This window comes from Manihot esculenta, chromosome 2, assembly GCF_001659605.2.
Source record: "Manihot esculenta cultivar AM560-2 chromosome 2, M.esculenta_v8, whole genome shotgun sequence".
Lineage (NCBI taxonomy): Eukaryota > Viridiplantae > Streptophyta > Magnoliopsida > Malpighiales > Euphorbiaceae > Manihot > Manihot esculenta.
Window position 1 is genome coordinate 6,529,078 of NC_035162.2, and position 19,554 is coordinate 6,548,631.

General features: G+C 33.5%; 4 protein-coding genes, 1 long non-coding RNA gene and 1 pseudogene across 5 annotated transcripts; 3 read left to right on the forward strand and 3 right to left on the reverse strand.

The window, feature by feature from the left end:
• Nucleotides 1–147: 147 nt before the first annotated feature.
• Nucleotides 148–5,493, reverse strand: LOC110609973 (annotated as a pseudogene).
• Nucleotides 5,494–7,339: 1,846 nt separating this feature from the next.
• Nucleotides 7,340–8,136, forward strand: LOC110609868. Its single transcript, XR_002487091.2, has 2 exons — nucleotides 7,340–7,521; nucleotides 7,645–8,136. It is a non-coding gene; the product is annotated as an uncharacterized LOC110609868 (long non-coding RNA).
• A 665-nt stretch (nucleotides 8,137–8,801) lies between these two features.
• LOC110609867 (basic leucine zipper 34) lies at nucleotides 8,802–11,188 on the reverse strand. The gene is made up of 5 exons (XM_021749693.2): nucleotides 10,970–11,188; nucleotides 9,869–10,373; nucleotides 9,516–9,591; nucleotides 9,283–9,409; nucleotides 8,802–9,177 (listed from the first exon to the last, which is right to left on the reverse strand). Exons 2-5 carry the CDS (start codon nucleotides 10,360–10,362, stop codon nucleotides 9,029–9,031), a joined length of 846 nt encoding a protein of 281 aa, XP_021605385.1. The 5' UTR covers nucleotides 10,363–10,373; nucleotides 10,970–11,188; the 3' UTR covers nucleotides 8,802–9,028.
• A 756-nt stretch (nucleotides 11,189–11,944) lies between these two features.
• LOC110608455 (uncharacterized protein At1g65710) lies at nucleotides 11,945–14,642 on the forward strand. The gene is made up of 2 exons (XM_021747674.2): nucleotides 11,945–13,465; nucleotides 13,559–14,642. The coding sequence occupies exons 1-2, from the start codon at nucleotides 12,194–12,196 to the stop codon at nucleotides 14,468–14,470; spliced, it is 2,184 nt and encodes a 727-aa protein (XP_021603366.1). The 5' UTR covers nucleotides 11,945–12,193; the 3' UTR covers nucleotides 14,471–14,642.
• A 1,459-nt stretch (nucleotides 14,643–16,101) lies between these two features.
• Nucleotides 16,102–17,013, forward strand: LOC110609883 (NDR1/HIN1-like protein 6). The gene has a single exon (XM_021749716.2). The coding sequence runs from the start codon at nucleotides 16,217–16,219 to the stop codon at nucleotides 16,973–16,975; it is 759 nt and encodes a 252-aa protein (XP_021605408.1). The 5' UTR covers nucleotides 16,102–16,216; the 3' UTR covers nucleotides 16,976–17,013.
• Nucleotides 17,014–17,194: 181 nt separating this feature from the next.
• LOC110609702 (kunitz type trypsin inhibitor 111) lies at nucleotides 17,195–18,004 on the reverse strand. Its single transcript, XM_021749476.2, has one exon. It carries the CDS (start codon nucleotides 17,936–17,938, stop codon nucleotides 17,351–17,353), a length of 588 nt encoding a protein of 195 aa, XP_021605168.1. The 5' UTR covers nucleotides 17,939–18,004; the 3' UTR covers nucleotides 17,195–17,350.
• Between the last annotated feature and the right edge of the window lie 1,550 nt (nucleotides 18,005–19,554).

The window sequence follows — 19,554 nt, forward strand, 5'->3', positions numbered from 1 at the left end:
TTTTGAAATTAATTTATGTCATTTTGATTAAATACATATTTATACACATGTAAAGTTAAAATTTTTTACTATATTAATATTTACTTGTGCGTAAAAATACATATGAAAAGAAGTGAAAAGAAGAGAATGGAAGAGCAGAGATCAAGAAGACAAGGAAAAGGGATAAACAACTAAACCAAGAATTAACTGTTCTTAATCGTTGCTTTCTCCTTCTCTCTATTCTTAACTTTAAGAGACAAAATAAAACCTGATAAATACACAATGCTAAAAGACATCATCACAAAGCCTGCTACAGCTTCTTTACTCTTTTCCATTTTCATTTTTTCGGAACTTTCTTCTTTATTCTTGTGTCCTACTATTATGTTTCTTTTCTTCTTCTGGAAATCAATCCAGTGTCCTTGGCATGGTTATGCAACATCTGAAACGAGCCTTGTGGACATTGGTCATGATCTGAGTCTCTGCACTCTTCAGCATTTTCACAACTTCAACAAAGAGTGGTCTGAAATCATGGTTCGCATCCCAACAACGACTCATAATCTCACCAAGCGCAGGTAAGCAATCATGGGGAATGACAGGACGGACACCCTTGTTCACCACTGCAACTGCAGCCTGCACTGCTGTCTTATCTTGGAAAGGAAGCATTCCTGTGATGAGTTTCCACAAAACAATCCCAAAGCTATAGACATCCACCTTCTGTGTGTAGGGCCTGTGCTGAATCATCTCCCTAGAAAGCCAGAAAATAAAGAAGCAAACATGTCATAGGAGTATTAGATTCCAGATATGGAATGCCTAGCTGCCTTTGAGAATGTTCATTAGGGGAAAAAACAATATTTCATCCGAGCCAAAAGCTAGTCCTATTTGTTGTTTAATGTGGATTAAGAAAATATAGTTAACATTGTTAAAACAATAAATTTTAATTTGAAACGGATGAAAAGGAAAGCAAGCCTATCCTTCTGAGACGAGGAGAGTAATAATCTTAATAACACTTGTTAACATCAATGCTGACTTCCTATACTACTTGATCAAGTAAAAAATCTTTAACAAATTCATTGAATTGCAGTGTGCCAGCTCAAACCGGAAAGAAAAACAATCTTAATTAACCAGTGAAACATATGGTTCATATTTCACTTCTAGAAGTTAATTAGACAGAAAAAGGTCAATATCCACAAGCACAGTCATATAGGAAAAAGTACCAATTGAGAAGGAACATATGAAACAGACCCTAGTCAAAAGTCAAACACAGAATTGAGATGCCATGCATCCAACAATCAGGCTGATGAAATAGCACGGAAGTTTTTCTTCATGCAATAACATTAGTACAACAAATGATTCAACTTAAAATTAAAATCAAAATGTGGGGTTTGAATGAACTTCATAGCACATATCACTTTCTAAACCTGAAACCTTATAAGCAAAATAAAAGTGCTAATGCTACAACAAAAAAACTTAACTGTTGTTTTCATATTGTAGCTGAAAATAAGAATATTGGATAATTAAACATGTGGATCTGAGGAGCACAAGACAACTCAGACATTAAAAATGCAATTCAAACAAGTTTAAGAAAAGTTTAAAAAAAGAAAAAAAAGTGCACTTTTTTTAGTTTATTTTCCCTTCTTTAGACCTTTTCACAAAAGTGTGTAATAAACAGAAATATGTTCCTAGAAATCACAAAATCTAGTTTATAGAATTTTCTTTTTTCCCTTAGTAAGGCATTGTCCAACAACTCAGCCATGAGCCACCACACTAACACCACCACCCCTAACATCCACCACTGCTATTGGTACCACTCTATGACCACTGCAACGGCAATCACCACCACCACCACCACCACCATCATCCTATAAACTACAGTTACTTCCGATGCCATCACCCTACACCATTGCAATTGTCAACACTCCACCATCATCACCACCAGTACGAGCAACCACCACTCTTCTTCCTCGTCACCATCACCACAGTCCTCCAAACCTCCACTGCCTCTATTATTAGAAAAGCATATCTGAAGGATATCTCAAGAAAATTATACACACATGTATTTGGACAATATAAAAATTTTGAAATTAAAAAAAACAATAGAAAACAGTCTTGAGAAAGAAAACTATAAACAGTTTTTTGTTTTTTCAGAAAAAAAAACATCAAACATCAATCATGAAACAGGCCCCTAAATAGGCCACATGTTTATAAGATGAAAAGTAGCAGCAAAAGATGAGTATATAAATCTTTCCTAGTGAATCTTTTTTTTTTTAAACAAAGATAATAGCATCTCTGTATTGGACGTAGTCTGAGGAAAAGTTTGCTCATAGCAAGGAATTGAGAAGTAACATTATGTAAACATACCTTATAAATCATAGAAGAAGATATCTACCAGAACAAGGGATATGTATGCTTGCCTAGCAAAGACCTTACAGAAATGAAATAGTTGAAAGTTGAAAAAGGGAAGTTCACTAGGTTTATGTACCAATTTAATATAATGTTAAAGTAAATCGTATCAGAAGTCAAAAGTATAGAAGAGAGACTAAAATGTGAAAAGCCACAAAACACCAAAGCTAATCCAACAAAGAATACCAAGAAAACAATAAATAGGCTATGCAACGAAATTACCTAGTAAGCAAGTAAATCTTAGTCAAGATGCACATTATAACTGCGCATCAGCATAACTATAACAATTATTATTCTACCAACAATAGTAAATAGAAATCATTCACTAAAAAGTTTTGTTAAATCACCTTCAAAAACTATGCTAATATAGAAGTGTCCCTGCATGGGCATAAGCACATCAAGTCCATGAAATATAGATATCATTGACACTGAATGCTTCTACAACCTTAGCTCTCATAATTAATGAACTAATAAATTCAATTTATAAACGACAATCTAAGTGCATTCGCATTATGAGAATAAAATAAAATGGTCACCAGGGGCATGACAATAGCACAACATGCGACACTTAAAAAAATTAATTTATATTGCTTTAAAACTTTGCCCTCGAGAAGCATGCTTAATTTAGAAGAGAGAATACGTACACAAATAAAAGGGAAATGGAGAAAATTCTGAATTAATATAAGGTGAAAAAGAAATCTTACGGTGCCATCCAGCAGTATGTCCCCATCTCTGGCGTCATTCCTTCAGTCTGCACCTCAATGCGAGCAACCCCAAAATCCGCAATCTTTATAGATTTGTCTCTAAAAATCAGAAGATTGTCAGATTTTAAATCCCTATGAATCAGACTAAGCCCATGAACATAGGCCATTCTTCATGCAACATCCAATGCCTGCTTGACTGCCAATTTCAGCAGCACTACCCTGTTGTGCCGCTTCATTAAAAACTGACGCACTGAACCTCCTTTTGCATATTCTCTAACTGTACACCAAACCATTGGTTTCCGACAGGCACCAATAAATCGAACAATGTTAGGATGTTTTAATGTGGCTAGTATCATAACTTCCTGCTGAAATTGTTGCTCCATCAACTTCACCCTTTCTGGGTCATTTTCTGGTCTCCAAGATTTTGATGGCAACTTCCTCACCATTGTAAGTTCCTCTGTATAGTTTCCCGAATGCTCCTTGCACAAAAGCTGCACCCATATCAAGCTTCCTCAAATCAATGGTCCACTCATCAAAATTCTCAAGGCCCTCTGTTGGGGGATTGCTATCCATTAATGCATGGGCCAGTGCATCATCATTCAAATCATGTGTGACTCTTCCTCTATCGTTAACACTCTGTTGAATAGAGTAGTTGTCATTTGCACGCCGCCGAAGTCCTTGGTGGTTCAAAATGCGAGTGTGAGAATCATTTGATCCAATACTTTTTATGGACATTGTAACGGACCCTCCACCATTGCTTGTTTGCAAGCTATCATAACTGTCTATTGACATATTGGAATTTTCACCAAGTTTACGATAGAATCCTTGTGATAATTCATGATAAGCATTATCATGATGGTTTAGGTCAATAATTCCAGGAAATTTAGGATCTCCTTCCAACATGTTCCTCTTGGAGATGCAATACCTCAAAGTTCACTTATTTCTTCAGCATCAGAAACTAGGACCAAACTGTTGTCTTCGGAAAACCCTGAAACCAGAAGCAACCAAAGCTCTTTCAGCAAATCATTCTCGGCAAGCAACATACATAATTACATTCTAATGATTGAAATAACATATGCAGCCAAGCCCTAGTGCAACTACATATGTAGGTTTTGTCTAGGCATAAGACTTACATGAGAAAGACAACAAAACAATGATCTTCCTATCGTGACCCAAAAAATATAAATTCACACCCTAAAAGAAGAAAAAGGCAAGAGAATATGACAACATAGTAGTCCAAAAAGGAAAGAAAATGAACCAGCACAAAAATGATCATTTCTTTTGTATAAAATATCATGAAGAAAAACCCTTTTAAACGTTGGCTATTGATGTTATGCCCTAAAAACACAAAATCAGCAAACTACAAGCTAAATTCTTACATACCCAGAAGCATAAAAAGTCAATTGTACAACATAAACAATGTTAAACCCAAGAAAGATCTTTCGGAAGAAGCCATTACTCAATGGAAAGACCCATAAACATAACACTAGAGCTAAATTAAACAAAAATACGCCAATTTCACGAGTAACCTGAATTAACACGATAACAACTTTTGGAATAGAGAAAAAGGTGCAAGCATCACTCAAATAAATTATTTGATGTGTCAATAGGAAAAAAAAAAAAAAAACATAAGAAAACAAAGAACCCAGCTAGCCAGCAAAGAGATGTGCACATCTACAAACCCCATATTTCAGTTCACGTGTAGAACAATACCATTCTTTAAGAAAAATAAAACAATCAATCACTAGAATGAAAGCAGCACTAAGAATAGAAACAATACATGAACACAATTAAATGCTTACAAAAACCAATATACTAGTTAAAATAAAGCAATCATACTTTCAGAATCTTCACTAAATTGTAATTAGGATTTCTATCCAACAAAGACAAGTTTTCCCATCAGAAACCAAACCATTTCTCCACCTACCCAATGTAAGCTTTTAAGCCCCTGAACATCTAATGTCTCATATGAATGAAGTGAATACTACAAGTTCTTACCTTACTGTCTGGAGATTGACTTTCCATTTCTGTGGTTCCGCGGTACCCAGAACAAATCAACTGGAAACGCTACCGTGGAGGGGTCGAGAGCTTCCCAGCAAGTTCAAGACTGAGAAAAACAGATGGGTCCGTAACCTTTTCCAATATGAGTAAGACACAAATCAGAAAGAAGAATTCCCGGAAAACCCTCGATCCTTTACTCTTGTTTCTGTTATTTTTCCTTTTTCTCGCTATCCAAACGTCTACCAGTGAGAGAGATACAGAGATCCCATGAGAGAGAGAGAGAGAGATGACCCTCTGAATCTGAGATGGTTAAAGTGCTCAAAAAGAGAAGAAGAAAGAAGGTGAAAACAAAGATCGAGTCTTGAGCAAATTCGACTGTGAAGACGGCAAACCAACTAAAGAAAGACCCCCAGAAAACTATTTTTATATCGAAATGAGAAAATCGATTTATTTGTATTATTGTAATATTATATTATATTTCTAAATCCTTTCTTCTATTATATTATAAAATATATATATAATTTTCCTCTTTAAATATACTAATTTTCGAAAATAATTAAATTTATCAGAATATTTAATAAATAGCGACGATTATAATTTTTTAAAAATATAATATATTATAATAATCTCTCAAAATAAATTATAAACGATTATTTTATTATATTTTTATTATAAAAATAAAAAATATATATATTTTTTAATTTTTTAATATATCTCTTATTACTTATATGACTAAAAAAAATATAATTTATGGCTATTCTTTGTAATATTGTATTTAAAGAAAATAAAAATGAACTCTGCTCTTTTGAGTGCAACAAATTTTAAAATATATTCAACACTTATATTTGTTGAAATAAAAAACAATTATCTTTATAATGATGATTTGTTAAATGGAGGGAACTGCCTGCAGCTGCAGCCTAGCCCATTACAGTTTTATGAGAATTCACTTTAGAGAAATTTCTATATAACTCAAATTATTTAATTTTTCAATCTAAAATTATATTTTTTTATATTCTCTTATTTTATAAATTTTATTCACTTTATTTTTTATATATATATTAAAAAATATAATTTTTTATTAATTATATTCATTTTAAAAATATTAAATTTTATTAAATATTACAAAATATATAATTAAATAAAATTATAATAATACAATAATTTTAAAATAACTAATTAAATAAATAAAAATTATGGAATGGATAAAATAATTAACTCTTCTCAACATTTTAAAAATTTGGTAATCACAACCAACACAACATTTGCACTTAAAAAGTAATGTAATATTTATATTTAGGAGTTAAAATATTTATTAATACAATTTTATATTTAATATTAATAAAATATATAATTAATAAATTTAAATTTAATATAATTATATTAAATTATTTATAATTTAATTATAAGTATATTTAATAAAAATATAATTATAATTCATTAAATTTAAATCTATTAAAATTTTATTTAATTAGATCAATAAAAAAAATTAACTATATAATTTTATTTTAATAATAAAGAAGCTAAGCGCAAAGACGAACGCACACTTTTAAGTAATTTTTTAAGAAAAATTATTATTAAATTTTTAAATATAAAAAAATAATTACTTCAAATTTACACAATTAAAATATTTTTTATTTTATAAAATCAAAATTTTTAATTATTTTATCAAAAAATTCACCAACTTATCTTAAATATTTATATTATTTAATTTTATAATTTTAATTATACATATTATTTAATATATGTAAGTTTAAGTGTTTATAATATTTAATTTTTATGATTAAGATTAAATAAATTGATTAATAATTTTTTTAATAAATTATTAAACAATTTAATTTTATAAAATAAAGACACATTTTACTCTAACAATTTTAATATAGAGATGAACTAATATATTTTTTAAAAATTTAGAAACTTAATAGTAATTCTCTCTTAAAATAAAATTGAAACTTCAAATATTATTTTTACATAATCAAATCACCTTTTGATATTTGGTTCAAGATTGTGAATTGGTTCTATCCAATTATAAAGAAGTAAACTGTAGTTTTATTCATAGGTCTGCGAATGATGTCGCTCATATTCTATCAACATCGGCTCATTCTGAGTCGCTCTCCTTCATATAATTTCTTTGATCACTGACCCTTAATGATATTTTTCTCATTTGAAAAAAAAAAATTATTTCTATATTTATTTTCAATTTAAAAAATTTGATTTTAATCAATCCCGCCAAAAAGTGAAACCCATAAATATTCCATTTTCTTTGTAGCCTTTTCAAATTTATTTTCAAGATCTTTCCCTCGTATGGGTGTTTGTCGTAGAAATCTACCAAATCGGCGCCGGAAAGCTCAAGCAGATAAGCCAGTTCTTCACCAAAGAGACCTTTAGTCTCCTCCTCTTTTTCTCTACCCTTATCCCTGAAATTCGTCAATTTCCAGAGGTATTTATCTGAATATCCCACAATTTATTGTCAATTCTTGAAATTTTTGTGGGTTTTAAATTGGAAGTCGTTTAAACTTTAGATAATTGGTTTCTTATCAAGTTTTATACGGCTTTTCTTTAGATTTTACCCCTCTTTCCAAGTTATGGGCTTCAGTTCGCTATATGCAATTTATTTTGCCTGCCAATTTCTGCCCAAAATTTCAAGGTCTAATCCCAGCACACATTGAACGCCATGCTAGTCCATTTATCTCAGAATAAACCGGCCGTCAGTTGGCTAATTATGATTGTGAATCTGCTTTGAGTTACTCGGATGAGGACTTGGATGTATTTATGTGCTGTTTATTTAGTTTGATGGTGCATATACTGCATTCTGAGTAAAGAAATTAGCTTATTTCAGCGTCATTTAGTGTCTAGTTTTCCATTTGTTTTTGTTGTGTTTCTAAATTCCATTGCTAGTTATTCCTTAACCTTTCAAATTCACCACTTAGATATTTAAAAATCAGTGGGAATAGAGGTTTATTGAGCGTATCATGCAATGCATAATCTTTAATAGGTATTCAAATGTGCTAGGCAAGTGTTGAAGTAAAGAAGAATAAGAAGAAGAATTGAAATCTTTTGCATGAATTTTCACATTGAAATAGGCTTTTGATGCTGACTGCAGTTCCTCAAATCATATTTTCAATTTATAACCTTAAGCATGAACAAGAGTTAAAAACTAGACTGCATATATAACATGTGGGAATCAGCATCACCACATAGCTACGACAAAGAAGCATAAAAGTCATAGAATTAGGAATATTCCTTTTAACTTAAGTTGGTTATGCAGAAACAGGTTACTGTCAATTTGTATAATATCTCCACAAGGCTCTATTATCTGGAGTCGGATGAAAATTTATGTTTTAAGTCGAAGTTATATCCCCCATTTGGCACGATTCAGTTCATAAGATAAAAAATTTTATGAATTTTTATAAAATTATATATAATTTCATTTTTTTTAAATGAAAATTTTATAAATTGAAAAAGAAATAAATTCTTACAGAAAAAGTTTGAGAGAAATGTAATTGAATTAAATAAATTCTTGTGAAATTTTTGATTTCATAAAGTTGACAGAAGTGGAGAAAGGGCAGAACTAAATAAGAGAGAGAGGGATCATGCTTATAATCGAAGTTATTGTTTCACTTTTGTTAATTTCAATTATTTAGTTGTAATATTATATGATCACTTAAAATTAACCATAATTAAAATAAAAGGTAAAAGGAAATTGATAAATTGCTTGGGATAAGGACTGAAGTAAAACATATACAACTACAACAACATAATTCGAGTTACTATGACTATTAGAACCCTATTACGTAAGGTCCCAAATCAGTAATAATAACAAAAAAAAAAACATATAAATTCGGATTTATTTATATTAAACAGACTTCTTTTGTTTACTGAAGTCTAAGTGTAGAGTGAGCCTCTAACTAAGTTGCTAGGATCCAACTCCCCTTCTTGGTACTATTCTATGTGCATAGGTTAGCAAATTGCAATTCAACTTCCCTACTTTTGGATTGTCGATGAGCAGGACGCTTCTGCTTCTGGTTCTGCTGTTGCTGTTGACAGTGCAGAACTTGAAGTCTAGCTATCTCTCTCTCAAGCATGTCCTGCTCCACTGTATTCACAACTCCATTCTTATATACGTAAATTCATTTAAAGATATACCAAAATAAAAGAAGGTTTAGTTTGATATGGTTTTAAAACACTGAAAAATACTTACAATATTTTAAGAGTTGTTCCTGAGACAAGCTATCCAGACGCTGCTTTAAAGCGCGATTTTCCATATTCAGCATGAGAACTTGCTGGTCTAAATAATGAATTGCAGCTGTAAATTCAGTTCCTTCTGCCTATAAGACAAATTAACATCAAGAACGCATCAAGTTTCGTATGTTTAGTAAAGGGGCTAATCTTGTGAGGTTATGAGCTACGCCTAGCTTCCAAGCTAGTTCTTACTTGTAAAATTTGAACACTCCTTTCTAGTTCTGCTATATACTGAAGTTTCCGCAGACGTGCACTTCGAGCAGATTGCCTGCATCGATAACAACATACAAATATCAAAACTTAAAAGGCTGGTTCGTTCTCCAGTTAGTTTTTTAAGCTCTCTGTATGAGTATGAAAGTTAGCTTTTGTTTTGAATTTCTACTTAACCGTTTTGAGATTTTTCAAAGATATTTGCATACAATAAAAGGGAAATTTAGCCTAAAACAGTATTCACTTGCCAATGGACTTTTTTCCTCCCTTAGAAGTTTTAAATGTTAATTAGAAAAATAAGTTGTGACGTTGGAGAAAAGAAGCATGAGACATACTGTTTGGAACGCCTGGAATCTGTTTTGGAGGCAGTAGCAGCAATAGAGCTATCACTGACATTTGAACTTTCTTGATTTTTCATTGCTTTGGGGGGCACATTCCTTCCTGATTTTTGTGGAAAAGATGATTTACAAATCTGATCTACAGTGGTATCCCCTGAAAGTGGAAGGAGGCATTCGAAGCCAGTTTCAAAAGTTAAAGGTGATCCCAAGAGTGCATCGGAGTCGCTTGAAGATCGGTGATGAGCAATGCATAGAGGTGAATCTGGCTCATCAAGGAGGTCATCAAGCCAAGAAGGTTGCTCTAGGAGATAGCCATCAGATGAGGCGCGGTAATGGAGCACCTCTCCTACAACCTTTGTGGAGGTTTTTGAGTTTGTAATAGAGCTAGAAATGAAATCAGAATGGGGTGAAACAATCACTTGGAAAGGGCTTCTTGGAGGTAACATTGGATATTTCTTGCTTATGACTGATGACCCACTAGAAATTTCCATTCCTTGATAGCCTGCAAAAAGTACAAGGAAAAATTATCATGACTTAATGCACTATATCTATCCAAAAATCTCATATCAAAATGAGCATGATGAATATGTTTCCTTTTATTAATGCCAAAGAATGATTGGTTATGCCATAGAAGATGTTGTAATAAATGAGAAAGTCACATGGCATGAAAAATAATGCATTCCAATCCAACCTATTTATAATTGCTTAGATCTATCATTTATGGCATTTATGTGATCTCATTCATTTGTGCATATTTACATGATGGAGAATTCCTCTCTTTCATAAAGTTTCAGACAGTACTTGCACAATTAAAACTACAGCATCAACAGTCTCAAAAATGGGAAAAATAACCCAAAATTTTATAAATTCCAAATAGGGACTAAAAGGTCTACCAGCTATTTTGACAACAGGAATGCAAATGAAGGAAAGGAAAACAAACAAGACACAAATAAATTAGATTAAAGTTATGCTTTCTTATTTCTCGTCATTGAAGAACATAATGATATAACATTTTGATCACATACATCAATAGGATTCATTTGATTTAGACCACATCTTGTAATTCAACAAAATGTAAGCTTAGGGAGAGAGGAGTACCTGCACATTAATATGCAAAGACACAAAGCGTTATGCACAAATCAAAAAGAAATGTGCAGTAAGCCTCATGTGAATTATGTTGCCAATTTAATCACATCACAAATCTATCTCTATCTCTATCTCTATCTCTGAAAGGTTGAGAGAGATAGCCAAAGAGGAAGAGGGAAATAAATCCAAAGGATATTAGCATACATGTTTTAAGGAAATACCAAATAAAGTTAATGGTTAAAGAGTGTTTTACGTAAGCACATAATATTCATTACTTATTTAGGTAATTATTCAGTGTTTTTGAAATATATATATATTATTTTTCTCTATTCATTAGACCTATTTTCTTATATTTTTAAAGCATTTACACTTTATTAAATGCATTATTTTCACATAAAAAAATTCATAATTTCTCAATAATCATTTATATTTATCATCAAATGCTAAAAATAAAGATCATGAAAACTTTTATATATGAAATTATAATCATGTTTTATATTTTCGTGTTAATATATATAAGAAGATAAGAAAAATTACACGAAAAAAGGGTTGGATATGTTTTCTAGCAATTTTCATCTGATATGTTTCCATTACTGGTTGCGGCAGGGACAGAGTAATTAACTTAATTAACAAAATGCTATTTGAACAACGAGATAGCCGTTGGAGGAATTTGAATTGAAACAAATAAAAAGAATAAAGATGTAAAGATTCGAGAATAAATATTATTATAAGAGAATGTTTGTTATTTTTTAAGCAATTATATATAAAAAAAACCCAGTAAGAATTTGGTATTTTGTGGGAGCTCAGTAAGTGGTGACAGTAAACATTCATCCAACGGCTCTCACTTCGCTTTAACGGTTCTTTTTCTTTCTTTACTTTCTTTTACCTTCCCAGATCTGCCCGCCCTCTCTCTCAAAAATTTGAAATCTTTTCTTCCTTTCTCTCTCCATCTTCCCCCATCTCTCTCTCTGTGGATTACTATTAATAACCAAAAGCTTATCTTTTGAAAATGTCTTCTGCGACAACGTACCCCACCCTGTCTCTCTTTTATCTATTACAAGAGCGGTCCGAAGAGTAATCAATTTGCCTCTGGGCTCTGACCCATCTTTTATCCTCAGCTAATTCAGTCCTTATAATTTAAATTCCATTGCTTCACCTTCTCTTTCTCCCATTCTGTGACTTATCTCTTTCTCATTATCTCTCTCTTTTATTCTCTGCTGTATTGGGTCACCAATTATGGGTGGCTGTTTAAGCAGGAAAAAGGCTTCTCCTTTGAATGCAGCTGGCCCGGTCTCCGTTGCAGCCATGGAAGCTGTAGGTCCAGGCAAGTTGTGTGAGACTAGTTCTGTCAAAGGGGAACCTGATTTTCAAATCAAGGAAAAGCTAGTCGGGGAAGAGAAGGTGAAGAAACAAGTAGCGGCTGAAGAAGAAGCAGGTTTGGTGAAGAAGGATGTTGTTATGATAAAACACAGGAAGAGCCATGATAGAGAGAAACCATCTCCTCCTCCTCAGAAGGATGTGGTCTTAGCAGACGAAAACATGGTTGCTCCTGCTATTCCGAGTTGTACAAGCGTTAACCCAAGTGCTGATGTCATTGAAATGGGTAGTAATGCGGTGGTGAGGACATCAAGCTGCACAAAAGAGGAGCTGGATGCTATTCTCATACAATGTGGTAGGCTTAGCAGGAGCAATTCCTCTGGAGCTGGAAAGGCTGCTTCTTCTGGCAGGAAGTACTCCGGTCGCAAGAGGAGTTACGACTTGGATCACAATGACCAAGACCAAGATCTTGAGGTTGCTCCTGCTGCTAATTATGATGCCAAAAAGAGAGGCAGTGATTCGAAGTGCAACGATGGTGACGATGATGAGACTAGCTCGGAGAGAAGGCAACATCGCCAGCGCCATCGCCAGCGCCATTCGGGTAGGACTTCTCCTTCTCCTTCTTCACAAGGAAGGAGGAGGACACCCAGCAGGGAAAGAGAGCAGCGTTCTGGAAGTCGAGAGAGAGGAAGTGGTAGCAGTAGTAGCGGGAGACGAGTGAGTCAGTCACCGGGTAGAAGATCAGAAACTACCCCAACTGCGAATTCTACTGGTGCTAGGCCTGGAAAGATGGTCTCAGTTCCTGCTACTGTTTCTTCCTTGACAATGGATAGAAGCAACATTTGTGAGGAATCACAAACGGCTACCGCCATTAAACGAATCTCTGTGAAGAAAAATGTTGGAGACGCAGCCTTGGCGGCCTCAAGGGGTGCGGCATCTCCCCGTTCTCAATCCCCGGCGAGAGCAAGTGCTAAGGGTTCCAACGAGAATAATCAGCAGCCATCGCTTAGTCGCAGTTCTTCAAGGAAGGCAGAGCATTCTCCTTACAGGAGAAACCCATTGAGTGAAATCGATCCAAATTCCCTTGTGTATGCACAAGCAACTGGCAATAACAAAACTGCCTGTATCAACAACAGCAATAGCGGCAGCAGAGTACAAACCAGAAACAAAGAAATTGAAGTACAAGCGGCGGTAAAGGAATCTATCAATGTTCTAAATCAAATTCACCTTAATTTTTTCTGATTTACATGATTTCCCATGCCTTTGCTTCTTCTTTATTTTCAGGCTCAAATGCAGAAGACAAGTGCTGAGACAAACAACAGGTCAGTTGCTCAAGCGACTAATTGCAGAGGAAGCACAAACGGAGTGAAAGAAGCACCAGTTATTGTGGATGAGGCTAAAGCACAGCAGCCAATGAGCACGTTGGTTGCTGCCGGAGCTGAGTTGAAGCCTCAAACACTAACAAGAAGTAGGTCAGCCAGGAGATCTCGAGACCTAGACTTCAATCCTGAAACTTTGTTGAACCCCAACCCATCATATACTGCGCTATTGCTTGAAGACATACAAAGTTTTCACCAAAAGAATACCACCACCACCACCGCAACTCCTCCATTTACAGTTCCACCATGCGTCACCAAAGCCTGTTCCATTCTTGAAGCAGTTGCTGATCTCAACTCCACTACAAGCTCCAATCTCTCATGTGCATTTGTTGAGGATAGAAGAAGCCCTACCACCATGGGAGCTAATCCTGTTGTGAAGAAACAATCAGAGGCAAAAGATCCTTTTGTAGAATCTGAAGTCCAAGTAAGCGATGATCTAATGGAACCAAGTTTCCACAAGTATGTGACAGTGAGAAGGGGAGGCACAAGATGTGTAGAAGACATGGATGAACAAGAATCCTCGGGCAGCAACAGCTTTGTGAGTGGTAGCCAACAACAGTGGGGATATTCAACCTCTTCATGGGAACCAAACTCAGCTGATTCAACTGATCGTTGGACTTCAAGATCAAATACCAAAGAGGAGGATGAGAAGAACCCATCAGAACTTCAAAAGCATGCTATATCTGAATCAGGCCGTGGCATGGAAGAGGCTAGGAGGGGATTTAGTGGGCAGAGGACTGGAATTGGGCGTGGAAGATTTGGGACCAGTAAAAATATTCACTCAAATCTGATTGTTGCAGCTACTGCTTCAACATAAAACTAATGATTAATGGATCATCCATCTGGGTTGTAATTTTAATTCCACTGAATCTGTGGTTTCCAGTTGTAAACATTTAGTTGTTGTTGGTGGTTGCAAACTTGCAACCTTTCTTTTCATTTTTATTTGAAGCCATGATCATCTAATCTATTCAAAAGAGATTTTTCTTCCTTTTCCTTTCTCTTCAAATTTGTGTTCATTGTTTTGAAGTAAGCATGTTTTAGTTGCAAATTTGCAATTGGAAATTGTAAATGTATTTTATAATTTTTAAATGTTGGCTTATATTTACAATTTAAGCTTACCATTTTTTTTTGGGACTGCATTACATTAAAGGCAATACTACAAATTGGGCCTGAGAGGCATAAGAAGAGCCCAAAACTACTTCAAAAGCCCTAGCCAATCACTAGGTAACGGAAGACAAGACAACCGCTGTGAACCAACGGCCAAACCACCGCCTACACCGTCACCGTCTGCTTCGAGGATAAACAGCTGTATCAAATCTTACCGTTAAAGCCTTGTTTAATTGGAAATAATTTAAATAAGGAATTTAAATTTTTTAAAAATGCTAAAATTTTATTTATTTAGTTGATAATTTTTTTATTTTTTAAAAGTTAAATTGTGTTTTTTTTTTTTAATGCAGGAAGAATAAACTACTTTTATTAATCCAGATAAATTAATTCAGAAAAAATTAGTTTTTTAAACCAAATTTAAAATTCAGTTTCAAAACATGAACATTAATTATTAATATGATAATTAAGAAGAAAGAACCATTAACATAAGATTGGAATCCGTTGCATATGATAATATTTTTAAAATTTGGAAAGGGTTAGGTAAGAGATGTGTCATTACTTCAAAAAATGAAATTTGAATATGATGATTTTATATTTACAAAAGTTAATTACTTTTTCTTAATTATTATTATTATTATTATTAAACTTAATTGACGCGGCGCTGCATCACGACTTTTTCAAGCTTCTACTCCTACTCAACGCTCATCCATGGAGATTACAACATTGAACCTAACGTTTTCTTACTAGTTTTTTTTATTTATTCCATTTTCCATAATTATAAAAATAATTTTATCATTATGGAGTTAAAATTCTATGTCACATTATCTTTAAAGTAATTAACTTCAATTAATTTTATAAAATAATTCAAGTTCAAATACTCTTTCTTTTATTATAAAACAGAATAAAAAATTTAACTTTGATTGAAGCGTGTTATAATATCATTGTTTTAGAAGTTGAACTGGTCAATGAATCGGGTTATTGTCCGATTGATTAAATGATCTGACGAATTAAAGAATAATTTAAACCTTTTTAATATTTATTTAAGATAAAATTCCAATAAATAAATAAATACACATTGACAAACGCTTTCTTCAAACAAGGAAGCAACGGCTAAATGTTTAATTTAATATTTAGGTTATTTAATTTAATTATTTTCAATTTTTTCTTTAAATTAATTTAGAAGTGTTAGTTTAATCTCAATTTAACCTAAATTTTAAATTTTTTTTTTAGTAAAATTTATTTAAATAAGAATAATTGCGATTTACCTCCCTAAAAGTCAAAGACAGGCTGCATTTATGACCTAATGAATCCTCCCATTAAGCAAGACTTTCCTTATAAAATCTGCATCGCATATCATCACAAGAGAATATATTTCCACTAGCTAGAAGAAAGAGGAACAAGAATTTAGGCATTTCTTCGCAATTATCGTTTTTTTTTTTTTCTTCAACTTCAATTAATGGCAGATCAGCAGAAAATCCATCCAGTCACCCAAGATGTGGAAGCAGCACACCCACCCACAGTTCCATTAATGCCTAGGAACTCTTCCAAGTCTGATAATGGCGATCCTGTTGAGCATTTTCCTCCCTTACGGCGTACCATTCCGGTGATGCACTCTAAACCACCCAAGAGAAGAAGCTGTTGCTGCAGGTGCTTGTGTTGGACTCTCAGTATTGTCTTGCTCCTTATAGTCATAATCGGAGTCGTTGCCGGAATCCTCTACCTTGTTTTCCGGCCAAAACTTCCAGACTATTCGGTGGATAGACTCCGAATAACCCAGTTCAATCTCAGCAGCGATTCAAGCTTGTCTGCAGCGTTTGATGTGACAATTACTGCAAAAAATCCAAACAAGAAAATCGGAATCTACTACGAGGGAGGGAGCCATATAAGTGTGTGGTACACAGGAACGAAACTATGTGAAGGATCGCTGCCGAAATTCTACCAGGGACACAGGAACACGACAGTGCTGATCGTGCCATTGGCAGGGCAAACACAGGACGCAAATGGGCTGTTGACTTCCCTGCAACAGCAGCAGCAGGAGAACGGAATCGTTCCTTTGAACCTTAGGGTTAAGCAGCCAGTGAGAATAAAGCTTGGGAAGTTGAAATTAATGAAAGTGAAGTTCTGGGTCAAATGCAAGCTCGATGTGGACAGCTTATCTGCCAATAACGCCATTAGTATTAGAAATAGTAGTTGTAAGTTCAGGTTTAGGTTATAACTTTTTTAATTATTTTTATTTTATTTTATTATTGTTATTATTAAAATATTTCCTATAAATATTATAAAATTATAAAATAATTAAAAATACATTTGAAATTATTTCTTAAAATACATTATTATAACTATTTATATATTAATTATTTCTGTTATTAAAGCATAATATAATAATGTAATATGATAAAATAAAAACATAAAAATAATAATAATAATTCATTGGAAATACAAAATCATCTTTATATCCCCATTCAATTTTATTCTGCATATATACACAATGACCATGGAAAAACCACGTTATTTATTCACCAGTACGTAATAATTCAATGCCAAACGACACCGTTGCTATTGTCTCTTTCCCCGAAACATAGATAATCAATTAAGCCCTTCTAAATCGGAAGGGAAATGCAGGACCATCTAAGACAAGCAACCTCTTGTTATTCTCAATCAGAATACCAGCAGACCCACACCTTGGCCTACCACAATCTGGGCACGACTCAGTAGGGCACCATACGAAATTGTAGCCTCCTCTACTACTTTGAATGGCGAAGTAATCTGCCTCCCCTGCAGTCACAATGAATCGCCTTCCTGTCTCTGGGTCAGCTTCCCCTACCCTCCAAGCAGTAGACTGGATACAAGTAGTAAATGCTTGAAAGGTAACAGTCAAGTCTCTGGACTCTCTGATGATCGTCTCCTCATTAGCGTACGGCTTCAAGATGACTGGAAAACCCTGAGACACAACTTGTGCGATGGGTTCCTGACCAACATACAATGGGCAGGAATCGTTGCGGTCGATCAGGGTTAAACCGCCGGCAACATCAGTTATAGCGGGAAGTACATAGTATTCTACCCCACTTTCCAGAGGCTGGCCGTTGGTGTCTAGCACTGGTGTCTGAGCCACAGCGCATATGGCCATTGAAATTAGCCATAGAGTGAAGAAGCTCACAGATGATGCAAATGATCGCATGGTGGTTTAGTTAGAAGTCGAATTTTGAGAAGAAGTGTATTGGAGTTTGGAATAGGTATATGTGGATAGAGCTTCATATTTATAGGAGAAGCATGCATGTGTACGGACATCAATTTATAGTCGGAGACACACGGCAGTAAAAATTTTCTATTCGTCTTTATCCAATTGATTATTTCTTGCGACGTAAGTAATTGAAAATTTGTAGCCTTTCAAGGTTGGAGGTCGTGAATGTACAACAGTTTAAAGTTCGTAAGATAGATACAAATGCCAGGGAAATTAAGATTTTTCAAAGATAAACTTCCATCTCAGCAAATTATGCATATAGACATTTCGAAAGTTAATTTTTGATATGGGGCAAAACTCCCTCTCAGTAATATTACGCAACATATATATGCCTCACACCATAAAGTTTTCATCATTTTGTTCAGAAGAGGTAATTAATATATTTATATTGTCAACAATAAGTTAGATTTCATTAGAAATCATATGCCCCTCAAACCAAATATAATCATAAAAATACAAGCTTAGAAAAAGATTAAAAAAAATTCTAAGAGATTCAAAATAAACACAAGCTTGGACCAAGATCCACAAATTTTAGGAACTCTTAGCAGCCAAGAAGAAGTCTCTCCATCGCCTGCTTAGCTCTAATTATTGGACTTCCATTTAAAAGAAAATATTTAGAAGCCAAATAAAGAGCAAGTATACTTTGTATAATCAATCTCATCATGAAAAAACACACATGTAAGCATCAAAACCCTACAATCGCACTAGGATTGCAATCATGAATTCCAATTTAAATAATTCTATGATACAACAAACAAAACCTTTTTTGTTTCCCTGCTTCACAGTATAAGTAGGAGGGAAAGTTAAGTTTTGGGTAATCACTGCAGCGATAAGGACACAGCGGGGGATGCAGGTGGAAATTTGTAGCTTTAAATGAGTGGGGATGTTCGTCGAGTTATTCGAATTATTCAAGTGATTTATTTTTCTTCCACAATAGGTTGAATAAAATTAAAATAAAACTCAATTTTTGGGGGGAAAATAAATTATGTGTAAAATATTATTTTCTAAATAAATATTAAGCATAAATATATTTTTAATAAAATAATTTATTTTCTATTAATTATTTGATTGTAATATTGAAAAATAAAAATATTAATAAATTTATAAATGACAAGATATCCAAATTATATTTTTAATGGTTGCATTCCTATAAACTATTTGCAAGTAATTCAAACCTTCGATTTTCACATTTAGATATTTCTGAACTAAATTTAATTTTAAATGATTATAAATTTTTATTAGACTTAAAAACTGATATTTTTGTTAAATGGATTCGTTGTCATACTACTCTAACTACTCATATTTTGATTAGAGAATCTATTAGGTAGTATTGTCTCTCTATTGGAATGATCCATTTTTATTTGATAGAATTTTGTAACTTTGCTTTATAAAAACAAAAAACAAAATCTAAAAAATATTTTCAAATAATGGAGCTAAATTAGGCTCAGGGCGAATTGGAATTAGCAATCCCTTGTTCGTCGCTTGTATCGGCTCTATTTAGCCAAAAAATTCCCTTCCACAAAATATCTTTCCTCCTAACCCTGAATGATCTT